The following is a 12,315-nucleotide window of genomic DNA, read 5'->3' as shown; positions in this document are numbered from 1 at the left end:
TGCCAGCACTTTGTATTTGCTTCGGTCTGCTACTGCTCAGCATTAACAACGTGTATGATTGTAGGAGTCAGCTGTACACAGATCCTGCTTTCTCAGCACAGCGACAACCCACACGGTCTTGCTAAAGCACAATCCATGATCTCACAGTTAAACAAGAACAGCGCCTAATGACAATACGCGCAAAAGAACATTTTATGCTGCCTGACAGCTCAACATGTTGTGCTCGGGCCACCGCTACCCCTGGCAATGCCAGGGGAAGCCGAGCGACGGGAGTGTTACCTGCTTGGCTACTCCGTTTCCAGTGGCTTCCTCTTCTGCTGCGGGGGGAGGGAACGTGCTGTGAAAACAAGCCGACACGAGGGTTAGCAAACGCAAGGACAGAGCGCCGGGCGCACTGATCATCGCCAGCAGGGAGAGTGAAGACAGTGCCTCCTGCCACAGCAGCTCAGCCCCGCTGCCTAGATGCTAAATGAACCCCACAATCAGGCGGGAAGCGTTTTCTGCCCTCCATCGTTAAAATGTCATTGAGTTTTAACACTGCATGGCAGGAGCGGACTGTGAATTTCAATAATATGGGTTCAATGAGTCAACCCTCGATGGCTTCTCACTAACAGGACATGCACAACACAGATGAATGACTGCTCTGAAACACGTCAGTGCCCACGTCTAGCTCTGGAAGCTTTATTCCTCATTCCAGTGAGTGAAGCTGGTGTTGCATCTTATTTAATGGCGTTGATGTCCACTACTCTGATTTGCCTCGTGTTAAAAATTCATGGTCATTGGAAACCAGATATATTATTTAGTTCTAATGAATTCTTTTCAAATCACCACCATGCATTCCCTTGCACAAACTAATATCTACTGATTCCACTGCAGGATTTTAAAGAGGACTACCGTGCCTCTTCATGCTTTGCCTGAGATGATACACAATGTGTATGCGCTGGATAAGACAGTCGATCTGTTTAACGCAACAATGCCTCGCGATTATTTTATGTCTTGTCACCCTGTGACAAGAGCGAAAGGCAGAACTGCCTCGTTTCCAAAAACAACTGAGCTCTTTTTAGCACTTCCCTCCTTCTGAAAAGATCTAAACGCGATGAGGCGCCGGGTGCGTGTGATCGTGATGAACACAACAGGCAGGTGCGCTCCCCATGCGCAGGGCGTGCAGACACCAGAGCAGACTCGCTCACCTGGTCGCCGCCGCCGCCTTCGCCGCCGCCTCATCCTCCTCCTCCGGCTTGTTGTCGTTCTCATCTGTCAGGAGACACAACGTCATTCAGGCGAGAACATGCCCGTTACATCGGCTGCGAGCCTCACAACCGCGCAAGTGTCATCGCAAGACGACGGCAACACGGACACACACGCAAAAAAAACAACAAGAACAGATTCTGACAGCAAATAAAACGGCTGAGTGAAACACTCGAAAAGCATCGATCTGCACTGACCACGGAACGCACCGCCCAGCGATGCCTCTGTTTCCTGCAGCTAAGTAAGCGAAATGCATTAACAGAATGAAAAACTTAAAACGGCGTTAGTTTATTTTCTGAAATTATCACTTAGGTCTTAAGACTTCTAAATTTAAAAAAAAAACCTTGCTTTCAGAAAACTCGTTGGGAACTACTCTGGCCAGAAGAAGCACAGGCCGCGATCACACGCAAAACTCTCCAGCAACCTGCCGGGAACTCCTCACCGGCATCGGCACCAGTCTCCCAGGCCCAGGAAATCCTCCTCCCCACTGCCGTGTTCCCCAGAATTGTGACACACTAATGAAAGCCCTACCTCCGTAAAGCCATTCCTCCTCCTCGTCTCCCGCACTGGCATCAGTCACTGCCGTCTTCTCTGCCTCTTCCGTAGACATGTTGTTTCCAAACCTGCAAGATGTTTCATAAAAACACTCCTAACACAGCTTTGGGTGAATTTGACCGCTGAAGTTTCTTCCTTCGCACAGACAGCAGGGCTCCTGGAGAATTTAGTTAGACTCGGTGCCGTTTAACCCATTGGGAAATGCTGAACTCGCAGGGTAACAGCCCAACACGTTTCTACAACAATAGCCCTTTCGCCCCTCACCCGGAAGCAGACAGAACCCGCTCCTACTGACCCGGGAAGTGCTTCTCCATTGGTCCAGCACGTCGTTGGGCAACAGGTCCGACTTTCAGTCAGAACCGAGCATTAGCAGTTTCAAGCAAAAATAGTTACATCTGGCTTCCTCCCCCAATATTGTCTTATATATTGTCTTGTCTACTAACACCCAGACTACGCTACGGAGGGTTATGAGACAATATAAATTCATACTGTCTTAAATGTACAGAACTGAACACAGGCTAAGTACTTTTTACGTGTTAAGAACCACATCTGAGGCCTCTGTCCTCTTCACAAATATTGGTTAATAATACACTTTAAGCCCCAGTCTGAACTTTAGTGCTGTATTACCAACAGTGGGAAATACAGGCAGTCCCTTCAAGTTGTTCCGATTTATAGAAAAAAAGAGGGCGTGTCTTATGTTTAATATAAAAAGCTGAAGTTCTGAAAACTGGACATCCCTTACTGTATTGATTAGACGCGGATATAATTAAACAATTTAAAGAGCAGACATGTTCTTCTACCTACCTACATGCTATTCTTGAAAAACAGGCACCGCGTATGCGCTTTCCTCTTACGTAATATTTACGCGACGTGAAAATGCCACGTCACCTTTGAGAGACACATGCATGTGTATTGTCGAGCGACTGGGAAGATTGTAGTTCTCAGACATTACCTTTCTTTAAATCTCTATTCTTGTACCTTTTTCCTTAGAAGAAAACAATCAGAGCGTTTGTAAATAATGGCATCCTCACCGGGGCTGGTAACCTTTCCGAGACAGGCGTGGGATAGTGTGCTGTCAAAGGTAAAGAAAGCGGTTGTTTTCATGGATGACAGGTGTTGCGAGAGCCTGCACTGGTGTGGAGGGACCGAGATGCTGCTCGCAGCCGGAGCCTGTAACGTCAAGCAGTTCTCTAGCTTTGAAGCTGGCAGCGCGAACGAGCCCAAAGCCGTCTTTGTCGTGAGCACGCTGCTGAAGGGCAGGACAGCGGACACCATCAGGGACATCATCGGCCTCAGCTCCTTCCAGTACTGCGTCGTGTTCACCGCTGTCGCACACTCCGTACACCTCCAAGCCAGCAGCGCCAGCCCGGAGGCGGAGGGGCGTCCCGCTTTCGAGCAGTTCGAGGACAGGCTGTGCGAGTGGATGGGAGACATGAATTACACGGCGGAGGTGATGCACGCCCCGCTGGTGTTCGCCCCCGTGTCGCCTCACCTGCTGGTGGCCCCCGCCTGCGGGGGGCTGTTCCCCCTGCTGTCCCGGGACCTCGAGCTGATCAACAGGGCCCGCCCGGACAAGAAGAAGCTCGCCAGCCTCGCAGACGCTGACATGCACTCCCTGCCCCCGGAGCTGCGGGTTCAGATCCGGACCCTGGTATCCGGGCTCAGCTCCATGTTTGACTGTCTCAACACACGGGAGGAGTGCTTCGCGGTGGGCCCCACGAGTCGCCTGATAGCCGGGGAGCTTGCCAACCACCCTCAGGCGAAGAACAGGAGGAAAGCGGCCCCAAACAAAGCGTCGATAGTGTTCATTGACAGGACGCTCGATTTGGCAGGTAAGGCGCACCGACAGCACAAGCAGAAACGCCCCCAACACGCAGCAAATGCACACGCAGAAAAGCGCGCAGCAGGGAAAGATTGCTCTGAAATCCCTCGTCCAGACGCAGCCAGAGTCCAGCGCATCTGCTTTGAATGATGTGCTGCAGAAACAGCAAGGTAATGTCAGCTCCCCCTTCTGAGCCCTGCAGTCTATGAGGCACGCCGGGAGTCCGTAGTGCAGGAACGGTGTTATTCTTGTCTCGTGTTATTAAATGTCTGCCATTACTTACTTAACCTCTGTAGGCTAATGTTCAAAGAGAAGTATTGTGTGAACAAAGCACCCTAAAGTTTCCTGTAGATGAAAGAAGACCTCTTTGTTTCAGTCGCTGTCAACAAAGAAATGTGTTCCCTTCCACATGTACAAAATAATGTGAGGTCTGGCTCTTTTCACATTTACTTCTGTGACTGTTGAGTGGCTTCCAGAGTAATGAAAGCTCATGTCCATTCAGTCACTTACTAGATCAGGGGCCAGCAGGAGTTTCATGAAACAGGGACATTTCTGACACGGAGACTCTGAAACGCAAACCAGACCATGGCATCGAATAAAGAATCATGATAATGCCTGGAACTGCACACATATGGTGATGTTTTTACCGGGGCCAGAACCATTGCAATATTATTCAAGTTGCACACTAGCATAAAATACTGTGCTTCTTTTTTTATGACATTTTTTCAGATTGTTTTGGTTACCAGCGCTTTTGTAAGCACTGGAAGAGAAGGGTGTTTAGATTTGGCCCCTGTGGTCAAGTGGCATCATCATCATCATCTTGACATTGAGGTCTTGGATTTCTCATTCTGACAATGCTGATGTCTTTCAGCTTTCAGTTTTGTTGGAATGTTTCTAATTTCAAGACAATTAGTGTAGCCTTCAGTGAAAAAAGGAAAGCGCTTTTACAAATTGATTAAAAAAGTTACTGCTTTACACAAAGGGTTGTGGGAGTATGCAGCAAGTGTCCCAGCTGGTACCCTGGCTTCCTTCAAGACACGGCTGGCTGAGATCCTCGAATTGGGTCGAATTGCCTCCTCACTTACAGCCTTCCTCGTGCTCCTCGGAGCATGTTTCATCTGTGCCCTGATCTCTGATCATCGTGGGGGGGGGTCAGTCGACGGGGCGTTGTGGGGACCAGGATTGTGGTTCCTGATTTTGCGTTTGGCCTTATTCCAGGAGCCGTCGGGCACCATGGCGACAGTCTGGTGGAGAAGATCCTCTCGGCTCTGCCGGAGCTGCCGGGCCACCGGAACGACGTGCTGGTGGACATGCTGGAGCTGACGGCCCTGCAGGGGACCGCGGAGTCCCAGGGCATCATCGCACCAGGGTGCCTGGCGCAGCCAAAGTAAGGGCCTCTCCCCTCTCGGGGCCGTCGAGTGCGCTCGCCGCAGAGCCTGCATGAGTTTTTGAGCTTGAAAACGCGTCACGAAAAAGATCATATCCGGGGACCAACTAGCTGACTGTGATGTTTTGAAAAGCTCTATGGGTTTTTCAGTAACCTCATTGCCATCATTTTAATGAGACTTTGGTGTGGATAGTTTTTAAATGTAGTTCCTGAGTATTTTTCCTCAAGACGCTCTATAGAAGTCAGTTGAACTCTGTGGTCAAGTTAATTTCCATGGATTTAACATCCACGTGCAGGACTGCAGTGATGAGACCAAGACTTGTTTTCTTTTGGTCCTTCTTTCGTTCAGAAAGACATGATGCAACTTTTGTTTTTCCTTCAATGTGTCCCCGTGGGTTTGGCTTCTGCAGCATCTGAGCCAGGAAAAGGTGCCACTTTGGAGCAAAGGCTGGGCTCTTTTATCCGGAGATCGAGGTTCGAGTTTGACTTGAGTCATTTGCTGACTGGGACTGTGACACTCCAAACAGGGGTGCAGAGCTGCTCGAGAGTGAGTCCTGTAGCTTTCCAAAGTCTGTGCGAGCTTGCAGTGTTGTCTTTGCCATGGACACAGTCAGACACTCAGCTCTGGGCAGGAGTGCATGTTGCAGATACAGCATATGTGTTATCCTGGTCAATCTTGTGCTATAATAAGGGAGGTAGTAGCAAGTTCATGTGATTCCGAATGCAGAGGTAATAAACATGGCCAATTGAAATTATAAGAACAGGAATGAATGATCTTTAGTCACTCTTTCTCTTCTAGATGACATTTTCTGCCTGTTTCAGTCATCTCGCCCAATATGGATCGTTAAAATCCTCTTCCTTTCTGCTCCACTGCGCTGACCTTAAACATTTTCTGAACTAAAGCGAAATACAAGAACTTTCCCCTTTGAACTCTTTAACTGGTCATGGCAGTCCCTGTGAGCATGGTCGTGGTTTAGGTTAACTGTCGTCCGCTGTTGTATTGTCTTCGAGTGCGAAGCTCTGAAACTCCTGATGTTTATTTTCTCTAAGATGCCTGAGGCAGACAGGGCAGCGGAGCCCATCACTGCTGTGCTAGTTTGCTCAGTTTCTTTATTTTAACAACATGCAGTGCTTGTTGACTCATTTTTTCATATCCTACTTTCTTTTAAGAAAGCAGGAAATTTGACATCCCAATCACTTAGAATAAAAGCTTACATTTAATTAAACTTGCACCTTATAGCAGGAAATTGAAGTGGTAAATCTGCGCCAGTGCTTATGGTTTGGATTAATAATCATAATAATAACAGTGCCATTTTTTCATTCGACGTTTACCTTGGCTCACCAGAAAATCAGAAATCCCACGGAGATAGCTTGAAGTGTTCACGTTATAAAAACATATCTTCAGTTATTCCTTCATGTTTTGTTTATGATTTTGTCTGTTTTTATTGGAGTTAATTATGTTCACATTCTTGGAATAAGTTTTATTTTCTAAGCTTTCTTTTGTTTAAGGGAGTACATTTTTGCATATCAAATACCTTGTTGTTAGTCTTATAACCTTATCCCACAATGAGTCTTCCATAATGTTCACAGTCTACGGTGCTTTCTGGTTGTTTGTACTAATGTCATTCACTGTGAGCCTGACAATGGGTTATGCTACATGTGCTGCTCTACTCTACTTCTCTGAAAGTCAGTCTCATTCGTTTAATAGTCTGCCTTCCTGTAATTGTAGTCCTGTTTTGAATCCATTAGATTTTTAAAGTACTCTTCCTGTCATGCCATGTTGTGATCGCTAATGCTTCTGTTTGCTTATGCTTGTTTGAACAGACTAGATCCATCCATTCTTTCCATTCCTGTAGCAAGTCCACTGACAAACTGCGTAAGAGAATGTCATTAGCAATGTCAGCCATTTCAGCAAAATGTATAGGATGTAACTATTATGCACATACTGTAGAGTATATAAAAAGGGTATTATTTTAAAAATAATTTAAAGTTATCTTCATACAGAGGAAAATTTTGAAAAGCTCTGACATAAACATGTAAAAATGCTGTTTATTGCCAAAAAATGTTTTTTTTAATCCTTTCATATTAAAATGCTCTCTCGTGATTTATTTGCAGAGGAAAAAAGAGCTATGTAGTAGAAAAGAATGTTAGGAGGCTATTCTCTGTAAGGTCTCTCTCGCCCAAATTTGAAATTTTCCTATTAGTTTTGTTAATGTCTAATTCACATTTGAATCATTGGTAATTTTATTTGTGAATTTGTAAGTCTACCTCCCACTCGGAGCCAGGTAGTTACAGTAATACCTTGAGGTTGTGTAAGTAAACTTCACATTGAATTGAATTTTCTTCTATGTCAGGTTAAATAGGCCACAAACTGTGAAGCATTAGGACCACCTTTCTTTCTTCGTGATGTAAGGTTCTGAGATCATCTCCTTTCCAGTGCTTTACTGGAATAAAGGCTTAAACACATTTGCTGTGCAGATTTAAATGTAAAATATTTTCCTCATGCAGCCCCTTTCCAAGAGAAACATGTTGTTCCCGGTGTTTAATATTGAGATTTCTTGTTGTGATATTGAAGGTCTGGGTGCAGGGACAGCTGGAGCCATTTCATGTGGACTGTTAGAAAACCGGTATAGGGGAGCAGTCACGCTCCAAGGGAAAAAAACACAGACCTGCTGGTGCTTGTGTTGTGTTGTTCAGTTTGATAAAGGAAAATGGAGCAAACTCAATATTGCACCTCGGATTTATAATTGATGTAAATATGTGCTATAACTAAATGGCCAATTTGGTTGTTTATAAGAGGTGTTGTTTATCACTGACCCTTTCTAAAAGGCATCGGAAGTTATGTATGTAGCTGTACCAGTGCAAATAACTAAATAGATTAAATGCATCTCAAAGTACAAAATGAAGTCTACCATGTGCATCATGAACCCATTTACACGAACAAGTAAGTGCTGAAGAAGAGTTTTGTATTAAGAAGAAGTCACACTTCTTCAAGTTATGTCATCTCTTTTTTTGTGCTAATATTAGCAGATGAATAAATGTTAAGCACTGAGGGATTCATGCTCTCTAACTCCTACACTTGACTTGTGCTTGTCAGCACGTCTCCTTTTTGTCAATACTGTGTACTAAATGTATCTCATTTTCAGCAACGCAAGAGATGGCCGTTGTGAATCTTTGAATCGCGGTGTCTATGGTTGAGATGCATCTTATCACGTAAGGCCTTTAGAAAAAGGGCCTCATGGCACAGAACATGCAGTCGTGAGCTTCCTGAGGCCGGAGCCTACAGCATTTCTGCTCTCACTGGCACTTTATAACCAGAGACTAAAGTGCTGAACCAGAGGCTCTTCTGATTCGCAGTCTTCACATAATTAAACACTTTCCCTTGTGATAAAATGGATGTGGGAGAGTGAATGTTCTGCATGTGCAGCCTGTTAACATTTTCGGTCAACTATCAATCATATCGGTGCCTTTCTCCAGCTCCCTAAAGAATGGGTCCTGCTCCTCATTTCCTGATATGGGTCTGTCTTACAGGTCTCAAAATGGCTAATTGCTCTGCCTGACACACTTGCAATGTGTCCACCTTTGGCAGATCAGTTAGGCATCTGGTAAGGCCATCCCAGCTTAAGCAAAGGGGTTTATTTATCGTGCTTCTAGTCAAGTATCAGGACTCCAATGTCCCCCGCTTTTCCTGACTGCTTTAAAGAGTCGCCTCTTGCCTGCGTGCTCAAGAGCTTTGTGTCAGCCTTATTCCTTCACGTATTGTTTCATCACAGCAATCGTCCTCATTTAGGCCACTATTGACAGAGGAGCAGAGGATGTAGGCAGAATGTTGCAAGTGTGGCAGTGGTGTGGACATTGGCTCTGTGGCACTATCTTCCTGAAGTGGACGTTGTGCTCTCAGCAGAGGGGCTTGTGTTCGTCAGTCCAGGAAAGTCCCAACAGATGATAGGTATGATGGGTGTCTAGACGTTTTAGACTAAATGAATTACACTTCATAAAACATCTGGGTTTGCATTGGTTAAAATAACAAGCGTGAAAAAAATATTCACTTCTGTTGGCGTGTGAGCAACTCCCTTTCTGCAGTGCTGTGAACGACTGCACACCAGATGTTTAGAATTTGATGCCACATGACATCAAGCGCCCTGTGATGTTTGTCATCATACCACCCAGCAAATGGCATTTTGAGGCACAATCTAGGGTATCGGCTCCTGCATGTTTCGTCCGTGAGTGTGAGAGGGAAATCTTGATGCTTCTGGACAGCTTGGAATTTCTTCATTGTCTAAAGCAAAATAAGTATTTCAAAGAAGTTGTTGAAAAAAGCAGGTTATAAACGTTTTATTTTGTTTTTCACATCATGTTTCTAATGTCCTGTTTGTGTCTGTTACTGTTTCTCTCAAAACTCTTGTTCTCATAAGTCACACAAGTTTCTTATGAGAGAAATAAGAGGAAGTGGTGTGGGGAAGCATATTAGGGTTACACATACCCAGCTCTTTTTGCTTAACCAGAGGACTTGTAAGGTGCCAGTTTCCTTTAGCATTAACATTTAACATTTTTTTTAACTCCCTTATTATTTAACTTTTTAAATCTGCTTTTTCATTTGTGTGTTTTTTGAGAATTGTTGAAAAGCTTCTCAACATGAAACCATATTTAGACCTGTTTCTTTTAGTCCTTACAAGCTGTTATCATTAAAAAAGTATGTGAAATTTTCAATATGTTGAAACATTTTCTGTTCCAAGAAGCATGACAAAGATTTCCATCTCTGGTGTGTGCCCACATGGGGAGATGTTGATATACGCCGTGCTTTGCCATGAAAGGCAAGGGCACAGGTGTGGTTCAGGCAGTGCAGAGAAGCGCACCATGTGGGTGCTGTGGTGGAATACAAAGGGGTACCCACATGGACCCCCATTTTTCTAACACATGTCAGGCAGTTCTGAGGAGTTTATGAAGCAGCTGTTTCTGGAATGCCGGTGGGAAATCAGAAATGGGCTGGGCTTGATTTGTTATAAATCATCCAAACATTTTCACTAACTGCTTAATATTTATAGGGCTGTGCTGAGGCAGAGCCTAACCTAGCAGGCACATGGCACAAAGCGTGACAACAACCTGGACAGGAGACCGCCATACACAAACGCACAAGCACTCGGACTGTAGGCACTGCACTCAGATGCACAGACACACACTCGCTCACTCCCACATGCATAAGAGAGGCAATTTAGACTAGAAGGATAAGTGCCGTTCCTGGAGATGACCCATGTGAACAGTAACAAGGTTTCCATGTCTTGTAATGAACATTAGAAGATCTATGGGTTTGTCCATCAGCAGTCCCAGACGTTGTGCAGGGAGGTGGGGCCTCCAAGTGCTCTTATCATTTAGATTACAGCACGAAAACTAGAAAAAGTTTCAGAAAATATAAATACATAAAAATTCTGTCTTTGATATTAAAGCTGAGGAATATTATTCCCCTAAAGAGTTCTTTCTCAAAACCACTATTTCTGTCTGGCCCCCAGAAAGAGTATAGAGCATGTTTAAGCATGAAGTCCCTCTCACGGTTCCTTTCCTTGCATTGATGTGTAGAGTTGTAGGAAACAAATGTGAGATAAAGCAGGACTTTCATACTGAGGAGATTAACACGATTAACATGATATCTTTTGATCTTCTGAGCAGAAAAATTGAAAAAGTATAATGGGAACTTAAAGGTATTGTCTTGCATTTTCCTTTTAGTACCTTTTTTCATGATGTTTTGCTAAAAGCAAAAAAAGTACATCTGGTTAACGGCCAGAGGGAAGGCATGACCGAGTGTTGTCGAGTTGTACCAACTTCAAGTAATTCTTAATTAGAGAAAAGAGAGCCGTTGATGCAATCAGTGTACAGGACTTAGTCAAAATAATAAATTAAGAAAAGATTTTATTTCTATGGCTCAATGCTTTGTAAGTATTTGCTGTTTTTACTTCTTCAGTGCACAACACCATGTGGCGTTCACACAAGTGCAGTGCTGGGCTTGTTCGGCTGACTGCATCAGTGACGATGAAGTCAGGTGCTGTGTTGTGTCCAAGCAGCCCTCCGGTTTGGGGAAACATGATTTCTTTCAGCCGTGCAGGACACAGAGAAGCCCTCATCAATGTAGACGGGATGGGTCTTTTTTCACGCGACACAGCTCATCAGCAGGCTGACGGCTCACTTCCACTGCTGCCCAGTGCAAGCCTGTCTGGTCCCTCATGTCTGCTTGACCAGCTTCCATTAACAGCCAACGCCTGGCTCAGCTGCAGTGAGGGCAGTGCAGCAAGCAGCCCACCCGCCTTCACCGTGTGAGAAGTTTTTCCTGGCGGACACAGTGCCTGAGCCTTTGATCATGAGTAACTCCTGCTGGACAGAGACGGAGTCTTTCCTCTGCCCTGTCCAACCTGCAGAGCTTTCAAGAAAGTGCTCAGGATAAGATTTACTTTCGTCAGCATAAACGTCTCCATAAACGTCTGTTTGGTTTGGGATGAAATACCGAAGCTGTTGAAGAAAGTGCATGGGAACCTAGCGTGAATGATGATGCTTGAGATGACTCAAAAAGAATCCTGATCTCCTGTGAAAAATATATACTATACTATACTCCGATCTCCAGACCAGATTCTTTGGGGGGAAAAAAAACTCTTTGCCATTCCTTCTCTCTGTGAATAGAAAAAGAAATAGTTACTGTTATTTTTTCCATTTGCTATATCCACAATGTGTGCAGCCAAGTATTTAATATAAAGCTTTTATTTTTTTCTGTCTAGAGCCATTCGCAGCCTAACCTTGATTGAGGAGAATTTGTTCACGTCCCAAAATAAGCAGTTCGCTGGGCTGCAGAAGCTGAGCAGGGCTGTTCTGCGAAGGGTGTGGGCCGGGAGGAAGAGTGTGCTGGTCCGCAGACCAGATGTCAAGGAAGCTGCTCCAGGGGCGGTCTTGTCAGAAACGCCTCCTTTTGACACAGATCCCTGGTTCATTCAAGGTTTCATACGGTGTTGTCTTTTGTGTTATTGTTTGTTCTGCTGTGATAGTGCCAAAACCCACACAGTAAAGACTGCGATTATTAAATCTGCGCCAGACATAAAACTGCTGCTCTCGTCCTCTTCCTCAATTCAGTCACCTGAAGTGTCTCATTGCAGCACCGTTTCAAAAGCCATGCTTCTTTTTGCTAAAGGTGGAAGGTAGGCTTTAAGAGGGCTTTATGACTTATCGTGCTCTGCAGCATTTTGATCAAGGTTTGTTGTATGTGCGCGTTTGTGACATGACTGTGTCTGGCCTGTGCAGGGCTGACAGTGGCCAGAGCGTGTGG

At 45.1% G+C, this 12,315-nt stretch overlaps 2 protein-coding genes across 7 annotated transcripts in view; one reads left to right on the top strand and one right to left on the bottom strand.

The window, feature by feature from the left end:
• Positions 1 to 2,922, bottom strand: part of fip1l1a (FIP1 like 1a (S. cerevisiae)) — a 37,644-nt gene extending 34,722 nt beyond the window's left edge. For 3 of the 6 annotated variants that reach the window (XM_069193985.1, XM_069194001.1, XM_069193993.1), the window contains exons 1-4: positions 2,612 to 2,630; positions 1,780 to 1,871; positions 1,191 to 1,254; positions 280 to 337 (exon numbers count right to left, since the gene is read on the bottom strand). In XM_069193985.1, the coding sequence (XP_069050086.1) occupies positions 280 to 337; positions 1,191 to 1,254; positions 1,780 to 1,871; positions 2,612 to 2,613 (216 nt within the window). In that variant the 5' untranslated portion in view covers positions 2,614 to 2,630. Of the gene's footprint in view, positions 1 to 279; positions 338 to 1,190; positions 1,255 to 1,779; positions 1,872 to 2,607; positions 2,652 to 2,834 lie in introns of those variants that run through there. The other 3 variants (XM_069193996.1, XM_069193995.1, XM_069194002.1) reach the window with 3 other exon arrangements.
• The window catches only part of scfd2 (sec1 family domain containing 2), a 143,968-nt gene continuing 134,356 nt past the window's right edge, over positions 2,704 to 12,315 (top strand). Inside the window, exons 1-2 of the mRNA XM_006630135.3 lie at positions 2,704 to 3,635; positions 4,844 to 5,012. Coding sequence (XP_006630198.2) covers positions 2,822 to 3,635; positions 4,844 to 5,012 — 983 coding nt within the window. The 5' untranslated portion in view covers positions 2,704 to 2,821. The remainder of the gene's footprint in view (positions 3,636 to 4,843; positions 5,013 to 12,315) is intronic.

This window comes from Lepisosteus oculatus, chromosome 1 (genome assembly GCF_040954835.1).
Source record: "Lepisosteus oculatus isolate fLepOcu1 chromosome 1, fLepOcu1.hap2, whole genome shotgun sequence".
NCBI classification, from domain to species: Eukaryota; Metazoa; Chordata; class Actinopteri; order Semionotiformes; family Lepisosteidae; genus Lepisosteus; species Lepisosteus oculatus.
Note: the sequence above shows the minus strand (reverse complement) of the source record. Positions and strands in the feature narration are given on the sequence as shown.